The 25,450-nt window shown below is 42.2% G+C and overlaps 1 protein-coding gene across 2 annotated transcripts in view; it reads right to left on the reverse strand.

Moving 5' to 3' along the window:
* Window positions 1-294: 294 nt before the first annotated feature.
* Window positions 295-25,450, reverse strand: part of sptbn1 (spectrin, beta, non-erythrocytic 1) — a 55,027-nt gene continuing 29,871 nt past the window's right edge. For both annotated transcript variants that reach the window (XM_030771616.1, XM_030771617.1), the window contains 34 exons: window positions 23,403-23,554; window positions 19,426-19,599; window positions 19,097-19,188; window positions 18,694-18,774; window positions 18,416-18,531; window positions 18,018-18,130; window positions 17,677-17,864; window positions 17,392-17,509; window positions 16,942-17,100; window positions 16,248-16,550; window positions 15,631-15,784; window positions 14,603-15,473; window positions 13,986-14,123; window positions 12,852-13,608; window positions 12,400-12,602; window positions 12,124-12,214; window positions 11,737-11,883; window positions 10,574-10,837; window positions 9,998-10,222; window positions 9,787-9,876; window positions 9,294-9,572; window positions 8,851-8,981; window positions 8,267-8,471; window positions 7,517-7,891; window positions 6,582-6,826; window positions 6,258-6,396; window positions 5,862-5,946; window positions 5,177-5,373; window positions 4,844-4,947; window positions 4,656-4,710; window positions 2,570-2,787; window positions 2,185-2,358; window positions 1,970-2,012; window positions 295-1,735 (listed from right to left, as the gene is read on the reverse strand). In XM_030771616.1, coding sequence (XP_030627476.1) covers window positions 1,505-1,735; window positions 1,970-2,012; window positions 2,185-2,358; window positions 2,570-2,787; window positions 4,656-4,710; window positions 4,844-4,947; window positions 5,177-5,373; window positions 5,862-5,946; window positions 6,258-6,396; window positions 6,582-6,826; window positions 7,517-7,891; window positions 8,267-8,471; window positions 8,851-8,981; window positions 9,294-9,572; window positions 9,787-9,876; window positions 9,998-10,222; window positions 10,574-10,837; window positions 11,737-11,883; window positions 12,124-12,214; window positions 12,400-12,602; window positions 12,852-13,608; window positions 13,986-14,123; window positions 14,603-15,473; window positions 15,631-15,784; window positions 16,248-16,550; window positions 16,942-17,100; window positions 17,392-17,509; window positions 17,677-17,864; window positions 18,018-18,130; window positions 18,416-18,531; window positions 18,694-18,774; window positions 19,097-19,188; window positions 19,426-19,599; window positions 23,403-23,554 — 6,917 coding nt within the window. In that variant the 3' untranslated portion in view covers window positions 295-1,504. The remainder of the gene's footprint in view (window positions 1,736-1,969; window positions 2,013-2,184; window positions 2,359-2,569; window positions 2,788-4,655; window positions 4,711-4,843; window positions 4,948-5,176; window positions 5,374-5,861; window positions 5,947-6,257; window positions 6,397-6,581; window positions 6,827-7,516; window positions 7,892-8,266; window positions 8,472-8,850; window positions 8,982-9,293; window positions 9,573-9,786; window positions 9,877-9,997; window positions 10,223-10,573; window positions 10,838-11,736; window positions 11,884-12,123; window positions 12,215-12,399; window positions 12,603-12,851; window positions 13,609-13,985; window positions 14,124-14,602; window positions 15,474-15,630; window positions 15,785-16,247; window positions 16,551-16,941; window positions 17,101-17,391; window positions 17,510-17,676; window positions 17,865-18,017; window positions 18,131-18,415; window positions 18,532-18,693; window positions 18,775-19,096; window positions 19,189-19,425; window positions 19,600-23,402; window positions 23,555-25,450) is intronic.

Raw genomic sequence — 25,450 nt, forward strand, 5'->3', positions numbered from 1 at the left:
CTAATATACCTGGACACACATGCATCCGTGAATAATATAAAGGAAGCAGATATGTATTCATCCGTGCAACTGCACTCAGTCAGACACACACACACACATACACACACACGTACACAATATCATCCATGGCAAAATTAATGTTTAAAAGCTTTTTAATGACATCGCACATATTTAACAGAGAGGGGTAAAAGTCTACAGGTGCAGTTTTCATACATTTGAGAGTCCGGCCTGTGGTATATATATATATATATATATATATATATATATATATATATATATATATATGTATATATATATGCCCAAAAGCCCTGACTTCGGAAAGGGTTTCATTCCTATCATGTTGTTTTTTGATTGTGCAGTAGATGAGATTTTTTTCATTACAATAGATACAGTGACAGAGAAATGCACACTATGTATCAAATAGCTGGATAATGTAGCAAAAAATGATAACGCGCAGTGCTATAGCCAACAAGCAAGCAACCGTTTTCTTTTCTTTTTTTTTTTTTCTTTTTTGGAGTAACATTTCCTTTTTCCAGTAAATGCTTTAATTCCACTTTCCACTTAACAATGATGCTTTAGAGTGTTTATAATACAATACTAGTTTTTATACTCTGTACTAGAATTATTTGGAACATATATTATGATGCAACTCAAAAGTAATGACAATAAACAAAACAAACAAAACAAGAAAAAAAAATTAAAGCAAACAAAATGTTAAATTTACTAGGGTTTTCTAGTCCTTAGTGTGTAGCAAACATTCTTACAGGTCCAAATATGGTCAGACCCACCATGTTTTAATTAGCTAAAACAAGATAATCATGCCACCAAGCAAACGAGTGCTTATTCTTCATATTAGCAAATATGTTCTATCATTTTAGAGCCTATGATTGTTAAAATATTATTAGTTAGACTGGATATAACTATGCTTGTAAATGGAATTTTAAGATGAGTTGTTGCTCTGGAATTTCATGGTCCTGTCCACTTTCAGGCAGACACAAAATGGAATAGTCTCAAAGCATTGCTGTCTCGCTCCCCAACAGTTAAGAGAGAATACAAGTTACTTCTCCAAGACAGCCTCACAAAATTGAGGAAATGTTTTTTTTAAATATCCAGACCCCTTCAGTGACACAGTTACAAAAAAGAGAGATATTCAATAATCAATAATAACAAATTTTAAAAATCAATGACAATAAAAACAGAACAGCATAAAAAAATTACCTGGTCCTTGATTCAAAACGACTTTCCAAAACATGACACACCCTAGCTAAAAATGATCATGTTAAACCTTAATTTTTTTTTTTCATTCACATATTTTAATACAACTTTGGAACCAAATTGGTGGGACTTTAGGCACAAAATATGGTGTTCTAGTTCTTGAGCTTGCATGCTGGAATATCACTGGAGGTGGACAGACACAAATGGAAACATAAGAAGGGAAAAAAAAAACACAAAATAAAGGAAGGAAAAGAGAACAGAATGTCTTCATTGTGACGGGAACAGGCTTTTACTGCTTCTTCTTGCTGAAGAGGCTGAAACGTTTTTCTTTTTCCTTCTCCTTGTCTTTCTCACGCTTGCCTGGGCTGGACTCGGTTGTCAGGGTAACAGTGGCGGGCAGGGTTTGGGCACGGCTGGAGGCAGGAGTGCTCTGGTTGCTGGGCGTAATCTCAGACTTTTCGGAGGAAGAGGAGCCTGAACCTGCATTCTGAATGGCCTGGATCCACGTGTTCATCTCCTCCTGCAAAGGTCACAGAAAGTTATTGAGACAAATAACAGTCATAATGTCTGTATTAACAACTAGCGGAGTTAAATGCTAAAACTGTAAACACATTCATGGCGTTTTATGAAACTTTCCATGACACAGAGTTTTTTCAAGCTGGTCATAAGAACTGCCACAAGAGGGCACTGTGCAGCACTATTGGTTTAACAACACTGGGTGTACTGTAATAATGGCTCTAACTGAGATGCTTACATCATCTTTGGCTTGGAACAGATATTCATTTCCATCCGTCACTCTGAAAAAAAGAAAGGAAGGATTGATTAATCAAAACAATAGTGTCTCTAACTTAATGTGAGCTACTGAAAAATGTGCATACCATTTTCCTACAAGTAATTACAGGCTGAATGTTTAGGCAATGATTTGAAACTATGGTTCAAGAATATAGGCTTAGCTGTAATTTCCCCTACTTGAGTTTGAAGACATGCTTCTTCTTCTTGTAGTCGACGGCCACCTCGCACACAGCATCCTTCAGGCTGATGGGAATCTCGTTGTGGTATGGAATGCCCTGACTAGCATTCTTATTGTCTTTGTAGAAGCCCATCTCCTGACCATTGATAACGCAGTACACATTATGCCAAGACCTGAAACAAAACACAGATAGAGCATATTACTATAAAGCATATTATCATACAAGCACGGTCCAAATTTTACAAATCCCAGGTTCGTAATATAAATTCCAAAAGGAAAGATGTTGGTCATCTGTAGGTCATTCCTCTAGAACTGCATTTCTATACTGTATACTTTTACTTATATATTTTATCATTTATGCTCAGGCACTGCTCAGTTCCATACCTGCTGGAGGCTTTCTTGTTATGGCCCTCCCACTCGTGCTTGCGATGCAGAAAGCCCTCCAGCTGGGCAGAGGGACTCTCCTGGCCCTTGGCTGGCAGTGTGGATGATTGGCTGCCCTTCCCTCGCCTCCCTGATGTGGGAGACGGGATGGGACTGGGCTCCTTGGAACTCCTCTCAGCCACCCCGTTCACGATCTCCTCTCCTCCATCCACAGCATCCTGAGAGAAAGAAAGTGTGACGTGTAAACAAATGAAAATTTCAATTGCACATGCGTGGCATCTGGGTTTTTTTTTTGTTTTGTTTTGTTTTGTTTTTTTTACATAAATCAACCATGGCTGTGTAGAAACAGAAGTCTCTCATTGTTAAATCTGAAGAAAGATGAATGGTTGCACACAACTATCAACTGCAAGCATTGAGTTGAAATCTGACAGACGATATGGAAAAGTAAAGATGTAGGCATAAACAAAAAGAGGCACGGTTTCCAGTATAAATGTTCAAACTGGAATAAGAGAACAGAACAACCAAAGAACCACTGCAGGTAGAGGCAAGCATACACAAACTAACACCAAACTAACCCACCTCCATGTCTCACCAAAGGTAAAAACATGAAGGTAAAGAAGATGGAGAGATAGGAAGGTTGAAAATCAAAACTATAACATTAATCCACAACTTAAAGGTGGATAATGATTCAGAGGAAAATCACACAAAGTCCACATCAAACAGAGCACTATACCCTTTGAATAATACCATTGTACTGGACTGGAGCCTGCCGTAAACCCACGTCTTCAGTGCAGTTTTTGAGCATTCAGTGTTCATAAACCAGCTTTTCCCCTCGATCTCTATTGCTCAAACTGTAATCTGTTCTCTGACGGGAACTACCATGCACTTCTCCAAAAGAGTGTATGCATTGTAAAAAAGAGAAAACACCCTTCTCTATTTTTCAGTTCATATAGTTACATGTTGTAACACTATCGACAACTATATGATTTTCTAAAGGAAACCCTACATCTAGGGAGATGCATCTATGAAGTTATAGCATCTAATGTTTACAGTCACATGTCTCAAAGGAATATCAAATCAAAATTAAAATTATGTTTAAGTATAGACAAGCATATAATACCTAATAAGTGTCCATTCGAAGTAAGGCGTACAAGCACAAAAAAGTGTAATTAAAATGACAATTATCAAATGTTTTATTGTTAGTAAAAAAGAAAAAGTTGTTATCTGTAAAAAGATGGAAAGACGGATTTTTAACCACCAAAGTGTAACAGAAATAAACTACACAAACAACAGGAATACCATAAACAAATTTAAAAAGTGGTTAGGACACAAGTAACAAAAATAAACATGAAATCAGACACAAAATGACACATGCAGATGTAAGGGTCAGACACAAAATCAATTGTAAATGCTTGAATCTTGTCTATTCCAACTGAAAATGCAATTATCTGTCTGCAGGCGAAGTGGGAAATCCTAGGCCACATTCAAACTCTACACCGAATTGACTCCCTCTCTGTATAAATCCTATATCAAAATCACAGCCTGCCAACTAATGAGACTACTCAGGTGATGAAAAACAGTTGATAATCTGGTTACATCCTCTCAAAATATGACATTGGGTTTGCACCAACAGAATCACTGATAATCATCCACATATAATCCTCAATCCTTTTTATAGCCCAAGGCACCTATTGTGATAGACAGGTTTCAAAAAATCACTGTGATAAGGGTCAAATAAAATAAAAAGAATAAAAAACAGAATAAAAACAAAACAAAAAAATTGGTGACCGTGTAGTTCAAAAACAGACATTAATTTTTGTCTGTTGAATAAAATTTTGAGGTCTTCATAGTTCCAAGAAATTCCCATAGCTCTAAGTCCTAAAGCACTGGTCACTATTCAAATATAAACAGCACAATGACCTTTAGATGTAAATCTTGAGAGCTGCAGTTCATTGACCTAAATATTTCTGCGTGTTGTTTCGTTTGCTGTAAGCTCACGTTTTGCCCTGAACTGGGTGCTCTTGGCCCGTGACTGAGGGCCGCGGGGGCCTGCGTATATTTGGTAGGCAAGAGAGTGGTTACTGACCCGAGGAGAGTCTTGGTCTGAGGGTAGTCCGTTCTGGGCAATCTGCTCTCCTTCCCTGTTCAAACACAAAGTGAATGCACAATCGGTCAAAGTGCCACCCAAGAAAACATTACTTCTTTACGCCAAGCTGTGAAACAGTTCAAATACGACAATGACTCTGCATAGATGGAGTAAGTGTATCCTGTTACCTCGGCTGTGAGTCCGACTCTGTTGCCTGTAAAGGCTCTGGCGTCGGGGGTTTCCTCTTCCTTTCTTCCTCCTCTTGCTGTCTTCTCACTTCCAATAACTCCAACTGAGGGACGAGGAAGAGAAATATCACTGTGCTATCACATGAACCATCCCCATTTCTGTCTTGTCACTTTTGGTTTTCTTACTCCGCCTTCCCCTTTTTTTTTTTGCCTCTGTCTGTTACCCAAGCCCTTCTAGATCATTTTATTTACATTCACTGACTCGCTCGCTGACTCGCTCACTGACTCACTCACTCACGCACTCACTCACTTTTCCCTTTCTCACTCTCTCACCGTCGTCAACCGCTCCAGCGCTGAGAAGCGTTCCTCCCATGTAGCGGCCGACTTCTCGAAAGCCTCGTGCCTTTTGATCAGCTTCTCCACTTCGTCCACACTCTGACCCATCTCTCTGCTGGACAGGTAAGGCTCCTGTCCCAGCAACCATGCCTCTGCCACCCCCGCATCCCTCGAAAATTGGTGCACTTCCAGAACTGCACACGACGGACAAAAAAGGGAAGTGGGAACCAAAAACTGACATACATACCAACATCCCCTTTAGTCAGAGGTCAAGTTCCCTCATCTCCATGACACAAATGAGTATTCTACTCCAAAGCTTTATTTGTCAGGGCTAGGCTAAGAGAGGGCAGCGTGTGTTTGCTAGTTTCCTGTCAGAAACCACAAGGAAAATTTAATTTGTTTTCAGGGCTGGACATGATAAAACCAAAAAAACAGTGGGTAGTTGAGCTTAAGGCATGTCAGATTAGACCAAATAAACATGCATGAGGTTATGTAAAAGTCAATGGGAAGCTACAGTACTACTGGGTCATTCTGGGTCAGTGACGTGATGGTGGACAACACTGCAGCACTGCAGGGTGGAAAATAAGTGCTGTATAACAATGAGAGTCTACATCACTGAGGGGCTGAGCTTGCTTTGCTTAGAGTTATTATTACGTAAATATCATTGGATGAATATACTTACTCAGTCTTAGCCACTCCCATCTGTCCTCCCATTTGTCAATCATGTCTTTCCTCTTGTCCGTCAACTGTAGCAACTTTTCCTTGATCTAAAAGAGGAGAAGGGTAAAACAATTTAGGTAAACGACTAAATGAATACAATTCAAACTCGTATCATTAAGGACACTATGAGTGACACCAGCATTTTCACAGTAATGCTCAAAATACAAAATTAGGTATCACACACACGCAGAGAATAAACAGTTTTGTCATTTGAAACAAATATTTACCATATAAATGCTCAAGTATTTAAAGCATGTTAGATTTCGTTGATCCCAATGTGCTGAATTACTGACTACTCAAATTTACTTCTTTCATTAAATGCCACAATGTTTCCTTTATTTGTTTTTCTCCCACCTACCTCCTCTGATGCATAATGTTTCCGTGCCAACAGAGACTTGCCAAGCTCGATGCAGGCTGTGAAGCTGTCATTGCGGGCATCAATCTCTGCTTTGATGCCCTGATGGTTGTTCATGAGCAACTCCACAGAGGACACATCTCTACAAATAAGCAACAAACAAGGTCCAGTTACAAGAACTGTATCTTAAACCAGCACTAATCACTAACTACTGACCTATGTCCACTCTGACCAAACAAACACAGTCAGGGCAGAGACACTCAACTTTAACTGCCATGCCTTCCACACCATACAAATGGGGATTCGAACCCACAAACAGACACAAACCTGGGTTTCTCCTGGGCCTCGATGAGGCGGATGACGTCCTCCATCCACAGCATGAGGTCTCGGACCATGCTAAAGAAGCGGAACTTATCGCCGGTGTCGAGCAAACGGACCCTGCGACCCTCGCAGGCCTCCAGCAGGCTCTTCCAAGCCTCCAGAACCTCGCTCTCTCTCCGCTGGATGTCATCGGCCTTGTCCCCAGCATACGCTGACTGCAGGCGAACAGCATCCTCCTGCAGCTGCTTCACCTACATCAGCAGATCACAGGAAAAGCTTAAATGCCTACTCAGACACTGCACCTTAACATATAGCCTCGATTATTCTAACATTTTGTCACCCTATAAGCTAGCTGAATTTGCTAATTAATTTGCATGTTTGCTCAGTTAGATCTGATATTAGGAGACTGTCATACTGTGCTAATGTGTTTAGTGGTATGTAAATATCCAGTGTTAGGGATAATGCACAGTGAGTACGTGATCAGTTAAAAAATAACTGCATGACAGAGGGATGTGACATGGTCCAACACACCCCTTGGGATTCTGTTATTTCTTAATAATTCAAAGTGCATCATCCCACTTATACCACAGCTAACTTACCAAAGTACTTAACGTGCTGTTCAGAACATGATGTTCAGAAATAAGAAGATTCAGTCATGGTCTTCATAGCAGAAATAGTAGTATATCCCATAAGGTACAGAGTGAGCCGAATAGCTATCACTAGCAAGTGTGATTTTTACATATTTTAAATGCTCATGGGTGAGGTCATACAGTAGTAATGCACATCCACTTCTTGATTAATCAGAACGGAGTATTTGCCAAAGGCATGCAGTATATTTTCAGAGCCATGGTACAAGTGTGTAAATTAGTTTATGTGAATGTGTGTATGCTTGTGTGTAAGTATGTGTGTGTGTGTGTGTGGATGCGTCAAGGGGTTCACACCTGTGTGCCTAGTGCCTGGATATCATGCTCAAAGGTAGTGTGCATTCTCTGGAGCGTCTCCACTGTGTTTTGGTCTCGGCCCAACTCTTCCGGAAGCTTCTTATGCTTGTCCAGGATACGGCTCAGAATCTCTTTGGCGTCATGATAGAACTTGTGAAGTTCATAGGACGCGGCGAGAATCTGAGTGCGAGTGTCAATCAACTCGAGCAGGTCCGCCCACGCTTCGTTCAGGCCGTCCTTCCACTCGGCAACCGTCGCTGCATCAGCGTGGCCCGCATTAATGAGTTCATCTGCCATACGGTTTACGGAATCCACACGCTCTTGACCGATGTTACCCGTGTCACGGGCGAATTCCCGGAAACGCTCTTGGAGCATCTGCGGGGAGTGAGTGAGTGAGAGAGAGGGAGAGAGAGAGAAGTAGAGAGAGAGAGAGGCTTAATGACACTGATTGTAGTAAAGTATCAGCTGTCCTCCATTCCAAATCAAGCTCTGAAGGAGGTTGGGAAATTATTTCTCATGTGTGGACATAGTTAAATTTATATGTAAAACATATTTTGTACAACAGATTTTGCAGGGGATTGATCATACTAAACTGATGCGCAATAAATCTTGGGTAAGCTTTTTAATCATATTGAGTGAAAAAAAAAATAGTTAGGAAACATATGAAATATTGCCTCTGAAAATCATTCGAATATTTCGCTTGATTAAACTGGGAAAGAGAGACAAAGGGAAAAGAAAGGTTTGACTTACTGTTACATGTTCATAGTCCTGGCCAAGTTCATGAGATCCAGCCACCACCTCTCTCTCTGCAATCCACTGCTCCAGGTCGTCCACCTCTCGGTTCAGCTGGAACAGACGACACCTCTCATCCAGTTTTCCCCTCCGCTCCTCAGACAGGTCCTTCAGCCCCGCATACAGCTTATCCACCTGAGACTGACGCATGCCTATCCTCTCACTGTGGACCAACCAAAAAAAAAAACATCCGTAATAAGCACATGCGTTCAACATGAAAGACAACCAGAAAAAAAGTGAATTTTCATATTGTGTGTTTCACAATATCCGTTTAATATCAAAACCCAGGCCAGCATTCATAAATAACATCAAAATTAGAATGGAAGAACTGAAAGACAGGTTGGAGTCAGTAAGTCAAAAGAAGAGGGCAAAATTGCATTAATCAGATACTGAGTCTCATTATAAAGCAAATCTATTAGTATTCAACTGTGCGATGGCACGGTAAGCCAGATTCTAAACACGGGACGACCAAAGTGACCTTCAAACGTGAAGTCAAAAACATATCAGTGAGTCAGACCCCAGTGAGAGTTTGGGTCACTGACCTCTCTGGGTGATTGGCAGCCACCAGACCTCTGCTGGTTTTGGACAGCTGATGGACAGTCTCAGCGTAGTCCTCCACTGCCTGCTCCAGGATCTGGTGTTTCTTCAGCATGGTCACAGAACTCTGCTCATCCTAAAACAGAGGAGAGGAGAGGACTACTTTTTCCTGCGTCTCTTAACTCTAATAAATGCATTATTAAGCTCTAAATAAAGCACACATAGTCTCATACTTTCATTCGATGTCTCAGTCTCTCCTTCATTCAGATATAAAGACCTAATCTTAATCTCAATCCCAAACAAAACACATGACAGTAAACATTCCTAACACCCTTTCCAACATTTACACATGATGGTACACATTCTGTACACACATGACGGTACGCATAACGGCACACATTTACACATGACGGTGCACATTCCTAATACCCTTTCCAACAATACACACTTTTGCCTTCTCCTCTGACATCATGTAGAGCTCCTGTTCGCTCATCCAGGCCTCAGCTTCCGCTGCGTCAAAGTAATACTGCTGGGCCTTATGGGCCTCTTCCAAACGGGTGTGGCGCTTCTCCGTCTCCTCGATCATCAGGTTCCAGAGCTGCTGCAGGTCGTTCACGCGCTGCCTGATGACATCCACATTAGGGCTGTCCTCCTTCAGGATGCTCTGACTACGCTCAAAGATGTCATCACAGCGTGGCTGGTGGCCCTGGATTTCCTTCTGTAGGGTCTGTTTGAGACAGAAGGGGGCGCTCACTACACAGGAAAGGCAATCTAACGTTCCTTTCATTTTATTGGAACTTGTATTATTTGCAACAAGCATTAAAGGTGGTTTGTTTGGGGTTTAAGAAGTCTGATACAGTATACGCATATGCTATGATGATTCTATGCGCTTTAGCTTTAAGCACACTGTCGTGTGGATTACAGGTAAGTATGTGTTATACCTGGTTTTTCTTAATGAGAAGTTGAACAGTCTGTAGATTGTGGCCATGGTCTGTTGAAGTTGCAAGCGGCATTCTCTCCTCAACCCAAAGCTGTAGGGAATTATTGAAGAAAACAGTCCTTGGTCAGTGGTCATACTGTACATAAAATAAGTATGGAGAGAGAGAAAGGGAGAAGAGACAAAGAAAGAAATTGTCATTGACAATAGCTCACAATTTCATCTTCCACGTCACGGTTGAACTGATGAATCTCACGGGAAGCCATAAGGTAATTCTTCCTCTTCACGAGCGGATCCAGAAGCTCCTGGAACTTCTGTTCCACAACTTGCCTCCTACCATCCACCTCATCTGTGTCTTTACCCTCCTGACGAAGCACAGTGGCCTGGGATTGCAGTTCCTCCACCTCTCGCTTACGTACCTCCACCTGGTTTTCCAACATCTGTGGATATGGATTAGACAGAAGAGCAAACATTAGCCTTCAGACATTCTTTAAAACAATACTCAATAAATAATGTAATTGAACAGATGAAAAGATATAAGTTTTACATTTGATCTTCAGGTATGTACATAATTTTGATAGCGAGGGTTAGTTCATCATATTAATTTCTGGAAATGGTCACCAAAGAGGAGGTTACACCAAATACCAATGCCAATATCAAGGCCAATATTTATATATTTGACACTCATGTGCTATGTTCACAAAAAGCTAGTTAAATATCAACATAAAAGCTAAGGGAATCAGATCACGGAGTCTATCTCCTGCCAACAGCTTGTGTCTTCATAGACAAACCTGCTGTTTCTTCAGCAGAATGTTGACGCTGGTCAGGTCTTTGCCATAGTCGTCTGATTGAATCTGGCCCTCCAGTCCGGCCAGCCACTTGTCCAGGTCGGCGCAGGACTGTGTGAAAAGCTCGGCCTTGTTGGCATCAAACAGGCACTGAGCTTTGGTCTGAGTGGTGGACTCCAGGTCATCCCACATCTTATGTAACGAAGCCATTTTTTCCTTCACCACTGCCTCAGTCTCCGGCTTCTCCGCCACCAACTGCATCCCATCCTGCAGTCAAAGACAAGACAGACCAAGGGAGAGAAACTATTATAACTTCGTCTCAGGCATCCTTAATACTGGTAAATCAAGATCATATCTGACTCAGTTTGTTTTAATTACTGCAGCTCACAGGCATGCATAGGTTAAATGTGCTTTTTTGAAGTACAGTAGTCACACTACACTAAAAACATATGTTGTTTACTGTTGTTTACATATATTTGGCAAAAATAAGTTTTGGCTGTTGTTACTTAAGTGTTATTACACTGAAGTGTGCTTGACTAATGCATGTTGTTTTATAAAGGCTATGTGGTGTGAGAAACAGAGACAGGAAAGAGCGTAGTACAGATGCGTGAGCTAAAGGATGCTGAAGTTTATTTCTGGTGAGGCGATGGCATGATGCTGATGACAGATGCTGTTAAACCAAAAGGTTAAACTGAGATGAAAGATAAACTGCAGTTCATATCAGGAATAAAAGAAAGTCCTTGGAAAACAACCCTGAGTTGTTTCCCTCCTCTGTTTCATTACATTACATTCTCACACACAGTCACTGGACTCTTAACCACTTGTAGTGCGCACAGCTCTGTGTTCATCTTCCAATGGCAGATATTGAATTAAATAACACACGACAAATTTAATCCAGTTTTATGCATAAAATGCATTGTGCATTTTTCATGCCAAGCGTAAGTATTACAGTTCTATCATATGTAAATAATTGATGTTTACAATACCACCATAACATGTGACCTACAAACTCTGAAGACAAGTTCCTGGGCTGAGTGAACTCAGGAAACAGAATTCATGAAAACACACTACAAGTTGCTGGTCCACAATGAGACAACATAACTTGAAGCATATACTGGCAGCATTGACAATGCACTGATAGCCATGAATTAGTTTTCTTTACTGACCTTTTCAATCTTGTCCAGCCACTCCTTGTTGGACTGCAGCTCAGCCATGAAGGCCTGGTGTTTGAGCCACTTGCTGTGGAGGTTCCTGGCTTCATCGTAAGACATATCTTGAGCTGTCAGCATCTTCTCGTTGATCCAGAGTGACAGCTGTGACCAGAAAGTCAGGCATTAGAAGGAGTAGATATTTGCCTAGAAGATCTGTGCCTTATGTGGAATATGGGTATCGGCAATGTAATACTGGCTTGTAATTGGTAATAAGTGTTTTTATGTGTGGGTGTCCATGAAACAATACATATTTCCCTGAAGTGTTACAGTATGCATTTGATAATTCTCTTTTGGAGAGCTTGACTATAAGTTGTGTTGTAGTAAAGAAAGGTTGTAGCCCACCTCTTGGCAGTCCTGCAGGAACTTCTGCAGATCACGGTTATCCTTCAGCCTCATTAGCAGCTCCACAGCCGCCTCCCGGTTCTTCTTATGCCTGAAAAAAAGGTTGTCATTTAAGTAAGAAATATGACCCTTATATAGCAGGTATCTACAGACAAGGTAAGAGTATAATGAAAAAGAATAAACACAATTGATTGTCTGTTTGTGTGTATGTGTGTGTGTGTGTGTGTGTGTGTGTGTGTTTGTGTGTGTGTTTGTGTGTGTGTGTATGTGTACTACCTTTCATCAATGGAGGCTGCCCTTTCCTGAATGCGGTCTGCGTTGATATTGCCATCACTGGCCAGTCTTCTGCCAGCCTCCACCACACCATTGATCTTCTCTTCATTGGCATCCATGGTGGTCATGAAGTCCTCTTGCTTCTTAATGGCAGCTTCTGCTCCTTCTAATGTAGTCGGCATTTCAGTATGAGCCAGTACGTATTCCTATGACAAAAAGAGGATGAGACAGGCTCTGTTTACTCCATTAATATATGACTATATCCGCTTTCGGCTGCAAAATAGATACACACAGCTCTGGACATTACTACATGTTGGACTTTGATTGACTACAATTAAGATTAACATTAAATAGCACATAATTATGTCATCCATATAACACTAAACATGTTAAAAAGTTCAAATATATACAGTACACAAACAAACACGCGATGCGGAGAGGACACGCTATGTTACCTGGTTGTTGAGGAAAGCTTCTGCCTGCTTGGTGTCTCTGAGGAAGAGCTGATAGGCGTGTGACTGGGACAGGAGGTTCTGCCTGTTCTCCCACATCTTGTGAAGTTCATTCCATCCAGTGTCAAGGGCCTGCAGCCTCTGCCTGAGGAACATGTACTGAGCGTCCGTCTGGCCCTGCGTCACCATCTCGCCCATGTCCCTCATCTTCTGGTAGTCTTCCTCGTAGTTGTCAATCTCATTCTTGATACCTTCGTGCTGTGCAAGCAACTTTTCAGCTTCAGCCAGGGTGTTGGGCATGTCCTCGGAGGCAATAGCCGTCTGCGTGCGAGACAGCCAGGACTGGAAGTCATCCAGTTCACGTAGGAATTGCTGTAGTTTGCTGGCTTCGCCCAGTGAGGCCTCGCGATTACGCAGCGTGGCTTTCATATCCTCCCACACAGCGTTGATTTCCTCCAGACGGCCCGTGATGGCTTTGGCCTGGTCGGGGTGTTCACCAGCCAGACGCTCCGCCTCACCACGCAGGTCACCCAGTTTGTCTTCGATAGCAGCCAGGTCACGCTCCATACCGGTCAACTTGCGCTGGAGCGCCATCACACCTGTCAGATCATTGCCCAGCTCTTGAGTGGACTCAATCACCTTGGTCTTCTCACGGATCCAGGACTTGGTTTCATTGCAGTCCAGATGGTAGTTCTGCACACCCAGAGCTGAGTTAAGGGATTCCTTCTTTTGGTCCACCAGGTCACGGAACTGACTCCATCTGCAAGAACAGAGCATTAAGATACTAAACTTTAAAATACATGATGTGATGACCTATAGTGTTTGCCTTCCACAACGTGAACACAATAAAAAAAGCATTTTAGAAGTTCACTAGGGCATAACTCTAGGTACACATTAGGTACATAACTAGAGCATTATATACCTAATGTATAACTATACATGAATTGTATTCTGTCTCACCTAAAATTGCTTTGGATAAAAGAGTCTGTCAAATGAATAAATGTACATGCAAACTCTCTTTCAAGCTCAATGTGAGGTGTTGCATTTTATTGTTGAAAGCTTTTGCTTGTGGTACATTGATTTGTAAGTTGTAAAGTCCTTTGTAGTGAAGTTTAAGGTGATAATTGTCAGACTTGCCTAGTGTTGAGCTTGTCTTGCTGGGCTTTGATGTCCTTCTCACTTGGGTGTCCATTGTGAATTAACTGCCTGGCAATCTGGTTCACCACGGCAACACGTGAGGCTTGATTATTCATCTCTGGCTCCAGACTCTCAAACCTGGGAAGGCAATAGCAACATTTCATGAGTCTCCAGCAAAATCCTGAAAAAACTGTAGTGTGAACATACGTAGTGTCATGTGAAAAATTCAGATATTAGCACAAATCTTGTATAGGGAGAGAAGTGCTCGGGGGAGGATTCCATCTTTACTGCCCCTGTTATAAATTCAGGACCATGTCTCTTGACCCCCTGACTATCTCAGCAGGAACATCTGTTGCACTAATTGCTCCTAAATTGTCCTCTCTGTGGTTCTCATTTACAAACAGATAGTGTATCAACAGGTTGCTAACTCTCAGAATCATGCATCTTCCAGAAAAAAAATAAAATGGTTCAAAGGTCTTATGTCTTTTTGGAGGGAAAACATTATACATAAAGGAGTGGGGGCAATACATCATACATAGAATGTAAATCCAAGAGCATTTTTAGTTAAGTCATCAGCTCAACAGGACAAATCCAAATTTTAAGCCTTGACCTCTTACCTATGCTGAATGACCTCCAGGTCCTCCAGTTTCTCAGGGATCTGCATGTTGTTGAGCCACTGCTCCTTCTCATCAATCCACACTTCGCAGGCATCTGCCTCGCTGGACATCTTATACAGGGCCAGGGCATCCTGCAAGGCTTGTTTCCTCAGCCTGGTCAGCTCTGCAACCTCCTTATAGCGTTCCTCTATGCCCGCTAGACGCCCACTCACATTTTCTGACTCTGCCTGTGCTGGGGGCAGCGCCTGGGCTTGCTCATGGAGAGCGTCAATCACTGACCTGTAGCTGGCCACCTCAGCCGCCGCATCCTTATGCTTCTTCACCAGAGCTTGGGTGGAGAACTCATCATGGCCTACATCGCTGCTGGACACAATACGCAGAGCATCCAGTGTCCAAGCATCCACGTCATCAGCGTCTGCCTGGAACTGGTGCAGGTTGCAGGCCTCCTCCAAGCGGGCTTTCCTCACAGCGGCCAGCTGCTCCAGCGCAGCCCACTGGGCTTGGACGTCGGCAATACGCTCACGGATTTTGGCCTCACCAAAGTGGCCGGCGTCTACCATGGCCTGGCCCTCTCTCACAGTGTGCTGGAGATGCCCAGCCCGGCCGCTCATCTCATCCTCCAGAGCACGGTGCTGGCTCAGAAGACGCACGGCACCAGTCAGGTCCTTACCACAATCATCTGAGGACAAGATCTGTTCCTTTTCCCGGATCCAGCCCTCCTCTTCAGCCATCTCCCAGAAGAACTTCCAAAGGCGGCGAGATTCCTCCAGACGGGCCCTACGTTCAGCAGCCAGCTGGGTCAGCTCCTGGTAGCAGAATTCCATATGGGCCACACGATCAAGGATCACCTGAGGGTCACATGGCTTATAGCCTGCAGAAAGAGAGAGAGAGAAAGATGTTTACTCTTTGCACATTATGTACATTTACCTTAAACGAACTCTTCAGCATACAAGGGCAAAGTCTAAAGTTAACAATCACACATAATCACAAGGGGTTTTTTTGTTTTGCTTTTAGTAAACTCTGCTTACTCTCGTCATCAGCTGCAAACTTCTGGGCACTGGCGTTGACGGCTCGGACGCGATCAGCCTGGATGGCAATGTCAGCTTCCACCAGAGCGTGTTTCTGGAGCAGGTCCTCCACACCCAGGAGGTGTTTCCCATAGTCCTGAGACAGCAGCAGCATCTGAGCAGGAGAAAAAGACAAGAGGCCAGTCACGATATGGCGAGCCTTATGTAGCTTAAGTCCAAAGCCTGCACTGTAGACCTACCTGAGACTCACTAAGTCTTGTTTCTTGCGATTATTGATTGCACTCAGCTCTGTACTCATTCAAAGTGTAATAAAATATCTTCAAAACAGTGCCGGAAATACAGAGACTAGGCTTCAGCTTTTGCCATTTCCCTCTTTCAACATTCACTCCATGCGCTTTCTCTCAGCCAGCCTACTCACTTTCACACCCGACTCCCTTACACCTCTCTACTGCTCTCTATTTCTCACAGCCATCTCTCCCTATACCTGAATATCTCCTGCACAGACATTCTCATTTTTCTCTTATTTGACTCTCTCCCACTCTCCTTTTCTCACCTGCATCATTTTTCCTCCCTCATTCTTTGTTACCCTCCCACTGTTCCGTGAGACTTTTCCTCACCTTCATTTCATCCATCCAGTCCATGATATAAAGCATCTCCTGGAAGACTCTCTGCAGGCCGAGGTTCATCTCCAGCCTCTGCCTGCGAGCTTTCAGCAGCTCTAACAGGTACTCCCACAGCCGCAGGACGTTGTCTTTACGTGCCACGATCCGTTTGATGTCGTGATAGTTCTCTGCCTCCAGCTCCCTAGCCACAGCCACCACGGCCTGCACGCGCTCCTCGTACGCTGCAATGTCGGTCTCGATGGCCTCGTGTTTCTTGGTGGCAGCCTCCACAGCCTGCAGGTCAAAGCCAAAGTTATCCTGCAAGGGAGAGAGATCACATTGTTAGCGTATTTAAGGTGAAGGCACGTAAGTTGTGTTTTGTCTAACGGATTGGGAATCTATCGTTGGAAAAAGTGGGGAAAAGTGCAATGCAAAAAGAACAAATCTACAAATCATACTAAACTTACATTTCAATCTTATGACCACCAGGGGGTGCAAAACACTAGCTTAAACTGAAAGAACTGGGGGCTGGGGAAATGAGAAAGTATGTCACGCTGTGTAAATATAAGAGAGAGAGAGGGAGAGAAAGAGAGAGAGAGAGAGAGGTGTGTGTGTGTGTGTGTGTGTGTGTGTGTGTGTGTGTGTGTGTGAGCTTGCATGGTGTTTGTGTGGTCGCGAGTACGCACATGTCTGTGTATGCTTGTGATACCTGTGAGACCAGCCGTTGGTTTTCACTCAGCCATGTTTCCCTCATGGCAGCTTTACGGTCAAATCGGCGTGCCAGCTGCTCCAGCTTCTCCTGACGTATTAGTTCTGTCCTCAGAGCCAACTCCCGTTCATGTTCTGCCTTCTCCAGCCTCTCCCACGCCTAACACAGAGCAAGAACACGTTGGTCTTGGGTCACCACAAGGACTAACAGCAGTTATAGCCCTAAAAACTATTACATCAAATACACGGATAAATATATGACCTCTTACACGATCATTTTACTGCTGAACTAGCTATGCCACCAAGCACAATCAAACTGCATACTAGACCTCAGCATTAGCCATTCACTCTGTAACTATAGAGAATATACACCTAATGGAAGACCTCAAGTCTTGATTTCACATCAACCGTGGTATGATTAGCCTTTTGTCACCCAGTGATTGGGTCTCACCTTGTTGATGTCAGAGATTAGTTTGCCCTCTCTAGGCATGTAGACTTTCTGGTTGTTGGCTCTCATCTTGCTCTGGATGGTGAAGAGAAGTACTTCAAGGTTGCCCTTCTCAGTGAACCTATTTGAGAAAGAAGATTTTCAGTTCAATTCAATTCAGTTCCACAGAACACACGCAATTTACTCAAAACACTTTTGTTGTCTGTCACTATACAAAATACAAATGTTATCTGTGTCTCTATCAATCTCTGTTTGATTTATGGAGAGAAAAGAGGGAGTGTAGCTTACTTGGGGGGTTTCTCCACCGTACGGTAGGTGTTGAAGGCCTGAAGTTGCTGCTGCACCCCTACCAGTGAGTTTGCAAACTTGCGATTGTTGAGAATGATGATGGTCTGCTCAATCCACTCCAGGAGGTCAGAGGCCAGTGACTCGTATTTTTCAATCATCTTCTCTGTCTCAATGGCATTGTCAAGCACCTGATGTGTAGGAAAAACATGTTACACACTATACAAACTCACCAGAGAATGACACACTGGAGCACACAGTGTTTTTGTTCTTTGTGACTTTTACATGTAAATGTTGGATGATTTCTGAAATGCAGCATTTGTGACAGAATCCTCAGAACTCACTTTTCCAATACGCTTGCCCTCCACCTTCAGGGCCTTCATTTTGGAGAAGTAGTGATAGTATGTGACCACATAAGTGATGACAGACTTCTCATCTGGATGGTCAACGCTGATATCTAAAAAAACACACGAGGTATCGCCAGTTAGATCTTTAAGCATGTCTTAACTAGCATAGACCATTTTCAATACTTTAGAGAAAGAGAACACATTAGAGAGTATATCACTCCTGATCTACATCAGAACCGACCAAGTAAGATTCTCTTAGCTCATAATTTACACCTGATGGTAACGGGAGAAGCAGATGATCTTCTAACATGCTAATATGTAGGCCATTTTAGGACGATCTGCTGATAACTGCTAAAAACAGAACAATGGAAAAAAAAAACATAAGGAGAATATACCTTCTGGGTCCAAAAGCTTGGTCAGACCCAGGTGTTGCTCGGCTAGGTTGAAGGCATTCTGCAGGTTGTAATGGGCATTGGACTTCTTCAGCTTGTCAAAGTCAATGAGATCTGGCCTGAAAACAGGAGAGGAACAAAGAGAAGTTTTAGATTCACACTAAAGATAAAGAGGCCCCCCAAACTCATGAGTTCAGATCAAAAGTTAATGCCCAACAAATATTACACTGACATATTTAACAAAGGAATTGGAAAGTGATGATACTGAACAATATTTGTACCTGTGCTTGTGAATGAGGGCATTGAAAGCCATTCCATCTCGCCAACTGGTGGTAAAGTTGTGGATGTTGACATTCGGATAGCTGTACAAACATAGTAGGAAATTATATTAGAGATAAGTGAACCTTTATCGTACTGTTTAAATAAATTTTAGAAACAAATGAAAAAAAAAAAAGCTTACTCATTCATTGCGTAAACAATAAACAGCTCTGTTCTATTTGGTATTACAAACAACATGAATTCAAGCAATTTACATAAAGTTCTGTCATATGCAAATTACTATTATATTCAAAGGAAAAATGGACACAAATGTGAGGACATTCCGTGAGGTTTTTAGAGTCTTCTCTCTCGTCATGACTGTTGAAGAGTGACATCACCCAAAAATAAACTGGGATATGTACACACCCTGCTGTCTTCATCTGGCACCACAGAAGCAGGGCATCCTTAGCTGAACGCTTCTCCTTATTGTCCTCTGTCTCTACGCTGATATCCTGGATCTGTCATACAGAGAGCAACACAACAAGGTCAGTCAGTAAAGTAGATTAAGAACATGCCCCACGTAAGATCAATGCTTACCGAAGTATGTTTTCAGGTATATCTTCTTAAACTTTGACCAAAAAAAAATACTTTGAGTGAATACTTTGAGGGTTTATATGACGAAGTACAGCACTGTAAGTAGGAGAAAAATGTACTATAAAAAGTGCAAAATATTCTAAAACCCTGACAGTGTTTACCTGGAAACGCAGAATGATAGTCCAGATGAGCCCGAGTGTGAGGCGGTGGTTTCCGTCGACGATGTCATGGGAGCCCATGTTCTCCAGGTGAACTCGCTGTTCCTTGAGGAACTGCAGGGCTTTGTCCACATTCTCCAGGCAGTGAATGCGCATTCGGCCCTTTGTAGGCTTAGGCTGAGGGGAGATATCAATAGTTCAGTACTGCTGCTGTTGTTGCTATTATCATTATCATTATTACTATTATCATTATTATTGTCATTATCATTGTTATTATTATTACAGTGATAATTCTTACTCCTCACAAGGAGAAGAGATGTAGGGGTACACCTACATCTCTCAACATTTCATTCTTACTGCATTGTATGCATGGCTCGCAAGACACAGGTAGTTTCGCCATAGTGACAGCTATAGTGCATAGTGGTGTAACACTATATGATTACATGTAAGCTCTGAGTGTCAGTGCCAGAGGGGCTAATGGTGATATATAATGTCTCTTGCTCATAGTCCCTACAGAAGAGGGTAACATGAGTCTTTTAAAGCTCAGTGAGCTTCAGTTAATGATGTAATATAGCATGTCCTCCAGTGGGGACCTGGCTGTGCTGGCAAACAGATTTCAGTGCCATGTTTCTTCATAACACTTCTGATAGAAAATTAGGCCTCAGAGGAAAAGCATGGTGTCAAAAGAGAAGATGAATAAAGCCAATTCAAAAAGAATGTCCCATTTACAAGCATGTCGTTTGGCCTGTTCAGTGCATTTTTACTCCATTTACTCCACATACACACACTGTGATTTGACGAAAGAGGTCAAAAGGAGTTTTTATGCACAACATCTAGATGTCATTACGGCCTACAAAGTATAAAAATGAGAAAAACACCAAAACCAAATCAATTTCAGGAAGTGTTGAACAATTTTGACTTCTAAAACCAACTAGAATTTTCTGTGCGCGCCTTGAAAATCTTTCTGTCGCAGCCACCGATCAGCCCAGCCTGTCTAAGGTGAGTGAATGAGTAACTAGGTCATAAAACTGATCTGTGTCCTGAGAGACGATGTTTAAGGGGACTTTGCATTAAGGTGTGACTGTGACTTTAGAAAGACAGAACACAATGACAGAAACTAAGAGAGGGTGACCTTCTCATTTTTCTAGAGGATTCCATCAGTTTTTTGGGGGGTTTTTTCAGGTCAGGTCAAATGCATCACTTCATTACCACCTGATCCACACCAAAGGGCACTGGAGTGATGTGTATATGTACTGAGCTTGTGAGCCAGACACTCAACGAGGCAGAACAAGGGATGGAGGAGGAGATGTTTGCACCCCAGTGCTCCTTTGAGTGGAGGATGGTTTGGTCCCTTTCAGAAAGGGAGGCAGAGCTTCCTCCTGCAGTCTCTGACACACACTCTCTTTGAGATGCAGATCACACACACAGCAGGCAGAAAGCAGCATGCCTTTTCTGAATGACATCAGCATTTTTTCTGGATTGCCGCGACATCACACAAACCTGCTTGCCTTGTCACTACAGTCTCAAAAAGGACGCGTGTTTGTGCCGTACCTGTCATCCAATTAATCAGCTATGATGAGAGAAGATTAAGGATGGTCAAAAAAAAACAACAAAAGGCGGTCAGACAAATATTAAAAAAGAAAGGAAAATGATGGCTTAAGGCGAAAAAAGTGTCCCGTATTCAGTCATGTCCATTAAAAACGACAAGAAATGCCTTTCATAAAATTCCTAAAAAAAAAAATTCAAGCAGTGTCATGACACATCGTTTGGTTTTCAGTGCCAATGCATCAGTCTCGCATTCTGCAGTTTTCAACTGTAGTCACCACAAGCTCAGGAGACAAGCCTGGACATATAGTGAAACTACTGTTGAAACAGATTCACCTACAGCAATATTATTTCAATTGTATTAGTCATCCATGAGATGAAAACTGAGACGAGCCCAAAACACCGGCTTGGTTCAAATGATAAAAGAGAAAAGGCTGTCACTGTTGAAACACACAGGCAAACTACTTCACTTCAAGTCCGTGAGGCATGAGCAAGCTTTTATCAAATAACTAAACCATGACATTGAAAAGACCAGGAAAGGCACAGGCTAAATGTACAGCAGGTTATCTGTGGATACTAAGTAGAATCACCAGAGTTTCCCAACATAGCTGTGTAACCCTATCACCACCAAGCCAACAGTTAGCTAATAGCAAGCTGGGTTAGGTTGAAATTTGAGTTACACATTGACCAGGAGCCAAAATGAGACAAAGCAGTACAGTACATGTGAGAGCTCAGACCTTTGTTCCAAAAAAAGCAAAAGACCTGACAACATTTTTAAAGCTGGACTGTAATAGAGAGACATTTGGAGGCTAAATCATTGGACCGCTGCAGCGGCATAGCGATGAATGCTTAAGAGGCACTGATGAAAGGGAAAGGGTAGGGTGTGGCTGCATACACTGCTTCACACTCTGTACTGTATGCGAACTGAGTGAGATATCTTATCAGGGCCCTGGTGATAGTGAAAGCACGAATATGCATGTATGCGTGTGCCTGTGCATGCGCGTTGCTCTGCTACACGTGTTCAAGGTAGCATTAGCTCATTCTTTTTACACATGCCAGCAAACCTGAGCCACTGAAGCTTGACTCAAAGTCGAAACTCAGCTGTGCACACCTCAATGGATTTATCCAAAACTGAGTTTTAGAAAGCATTCATGATGTAGTCACAAGGCTATCATTAACAAAATACACATTTATGTACTGCCTATACATAAAGGGAGTTGATCACAAACTGATATAGCACAGCTGGTGTTTTGCAAAAAAATCTTCTAAATTGGTGAACGACACAAAAACCTGCAGTGTTGCGTAGAGCACATGACTATCGGTGTGTGAACTGATTATGCAAACGCAGGCCGAAGCACGGGTCAAATCAACAGTCAAACTTTGACCCATGAGCGATTCAGATTTAATCATAAAACAATCGATTTTCAGAAGCATCGATGACAAACAAAAAGATCAAATCATACAGGGTAAATTTTCAAAAAGATATAATAACAACAGGTCATTATCTCTTATCGATTCCATGTGAAAAGCAGAGCAATAGAGCACTTGCTTTGCGTTAAACAGTTTCAAAAGAGGTTGTTGCCCTTTGGTGAAAAAAAGTAACACATTAACTCTGTATCTATGTTCAGGCAACAGACTGTTGGTGAAGCTCTGGGTAAAATGGTGTTACTAATAGGTGCAGTGCATTCTGACCTTGACCAACAAAAAAGACTGCAGGAAACTAACTGGGTTCAGTCCTGCCGGGCCTCAGTGTAGCTCCTTTTTCACATGACTGAGCCATTTCTCATCTTCCATAGACTATCCCTATGCATTTGCATTAAACCGGCCATATCTGGACAGAAGCAGATGATTTGGCAGAAGTAATGACATTCATTGGTTTGGTCAGGAGAATAATTAGATGACGCTTATAGTTAATCATCTGGGTGAAAGTGAACTTCCACATAGCTGTGCCATGAGGGCAGCTGTTTTGTAGAATGACTATTATTATGGGCGACAAACGTGCGTGTGCGTAACGTCATTGTCAGTGCTGTGTCGTCAGCGGATATTTTTGGTAAAAAAATCTTACAAGACTGTACCTAAGAGAGAGAAAAGAAGCAGAATACGATTCCAGGGCATGCAGGATATGCAAAAATTTTCTTGTGTTAGCCAGTGCAGTGGTTTCCACATATGAACTATTTCTAACACCTGTTTACATATAAGAAACTTCACTACATATAAGAACTTCACTACCTTGCAGGTACACATGATCACACTCCACTGTTATGCTATGAATCTGCTTTCCAAAACATTATGTAATACATGACAACGACATATGGCCACACTGACACTGAACTGCACTTAAAAAGAGTTGTTTTCTGTTTTGCTTTTAGACATCAGTGACAATGTAGCAGCGCCAATCAGAGCAGAATGTCAAGGTAAATCAGGGAGCCACTCACCAGTCTCTCTCCAGAGAGCACTTCCAGCAGTTTGATGAGCATGCGTCCATCCCGCAGATCCATATACAGGTCAGTGATCCTGCAGGAGACGCGGGCCAGGTGAGAGTTCACCCATTTGGTAAAGGTCTTCTTCTGCACTGCTTCACGTTCATCTAAAAGAGGAAGACGTATATGAAATACACGAAAATAAAAAAAATGAAACTGACAAACAAGGTTAGTGTTTCTCATATTCTCATTTATTACACGTAGGAAGGTACACTGAATCTTCTATCCGCATGTTATATCTCAGGGGACATGTCAGACAGAGGAACCGAAGTCCCAACTCATTAAAATTTACACCGAGTCTCTAGTGTGACAATTACATATTTGGCAGTTTGGCGCTCCATAAAATAAAACGATCCAGCAGCCTTTCTCCCATGACGCAAAATCTGTGAACACAAAGTAAAACAACCTTGACTTTGTCTTACCATGTCTGTTTATTTGTTTATTTGACTGTTTCAACCCAAGTTTTTCCTACCACAAGAGCCACTTAAGATGACCCTGATTATTACTGTCAGCCCTACTAATAACAGATGTTACAATAATTTACACTCTCTGCACGATCTCTGGCACCGCTTCCCAATCACTTATCTCCATGTGACAGTCAAACCACCGATGAAACATGTTTGTAACGTAAGCGACCAGAGCCTCTTCTGTGTTGTTTATTCTGAGTGGCTCCACCCTGTCCTTCACTCCACTTTGTGGATATAGTCAAAAGTTTATTTATAATCCTCCCAATTTTCCTGTTATTGCATTCCTTATCCCTGTAAAGAACTAAGTATCTCAATCAATTGTTCTCCCTCCCTCACAGCAGAATGTGGACGTTTTTCCTGGTCAGGCCCTACGCATGAAAGACGACAGGATGGCTGCACCTCTCCCTCACTCAGGACCCGTAGCGACAAGCTGTCTCTGGTTGAAATTTACTGGTGATGTGTGTATAATGACAAAGGGAAATATTTAAAGATAGATTCAGGCTATCAACTGATTAACCAAAAAAATCAATGGAAAAATGGAGGCAGAGATCAGCCAGTGAAAAGGCAACCTGAGGGCAGAATGCTGAATTCATATTGACGGAACTAAACCTGCCTTAAAGCAAAGCTAATATCCATTCAAACATACAATAATCATAAACTGTTCACATGGCTAATTGTTTATATGGGATTGAATAGATGATTCAGTTTCCTTGTAATTATAATACATACAATACAAACCTGCAAATCAGGTTTTGTTATTTAAAGCCAAATTAATCAACGTGTTCTGTATGCAGAACAGGTAAATATACAGGCATGTACAAAAGTACCAGTTTCACAAAACGTCCCTGATCCAAAATATTCGACAGTGAAATACTTCAGCAATGAGGTTTTTCTTGTTTTGTTTTTTTGTGGTTTTTTTTTTATCAGGAGGCAATGACAGAGAATGGTACAGGGCTGTGAATCAATTCTCCATGTTCAGCTCTACCACACACACACATACACACACGGAGAAACACAGACACTCACACACATAAATCCTGAAAAGTGCTGACCTGGTGTCTGCCTGTGCAAATTTGTTTCATTTTTTCTGTTATATGTTCCATATGCACTGACACTAACAAAGAGCACACATTTTACTCCAAGAAGCCTTTCTGCGTGCACAGTAAAGTAACACCCATCTCATCAAAGACAAATATAGACACATAAACTACCATAGAAGCACTTTACAGTATTTTTATCATGATGGAATTTTTTACATTCACCTTGTCCTTGATTTCTCAAGCACTAAAACGGCACTGACATCCTTACATGGTCAGTGATATATATATGTGTGTGTGTGTGTGTGTGTGTGTGTACGCACACATATAGTCTGAATACATGAGTTCACCAACATTGCCACTGTTTTGATTACTCTACAGTTTGAGTCTCTGTTTCTTGGCCTGACATTGCTGGGGTCATTCCCATTCTCAATGAAAACACATGTAACCGCGCCTTCAAAGTAACCTGATAACATCACCACCTATGCCACTGAATGCT

This window comes from Chanos chanos, chromosome 4 (assembly GCF_902362185.1).
Source record: "Chanos chanos chromosome 4, fChaCha1.1, whole genome shotgun sequence".
NCBI lineage: Eukaryota > Metazoa > Chordata > Actinopteri > Gonorynchiformes > Chanidae > Chanos > Chanos chanos.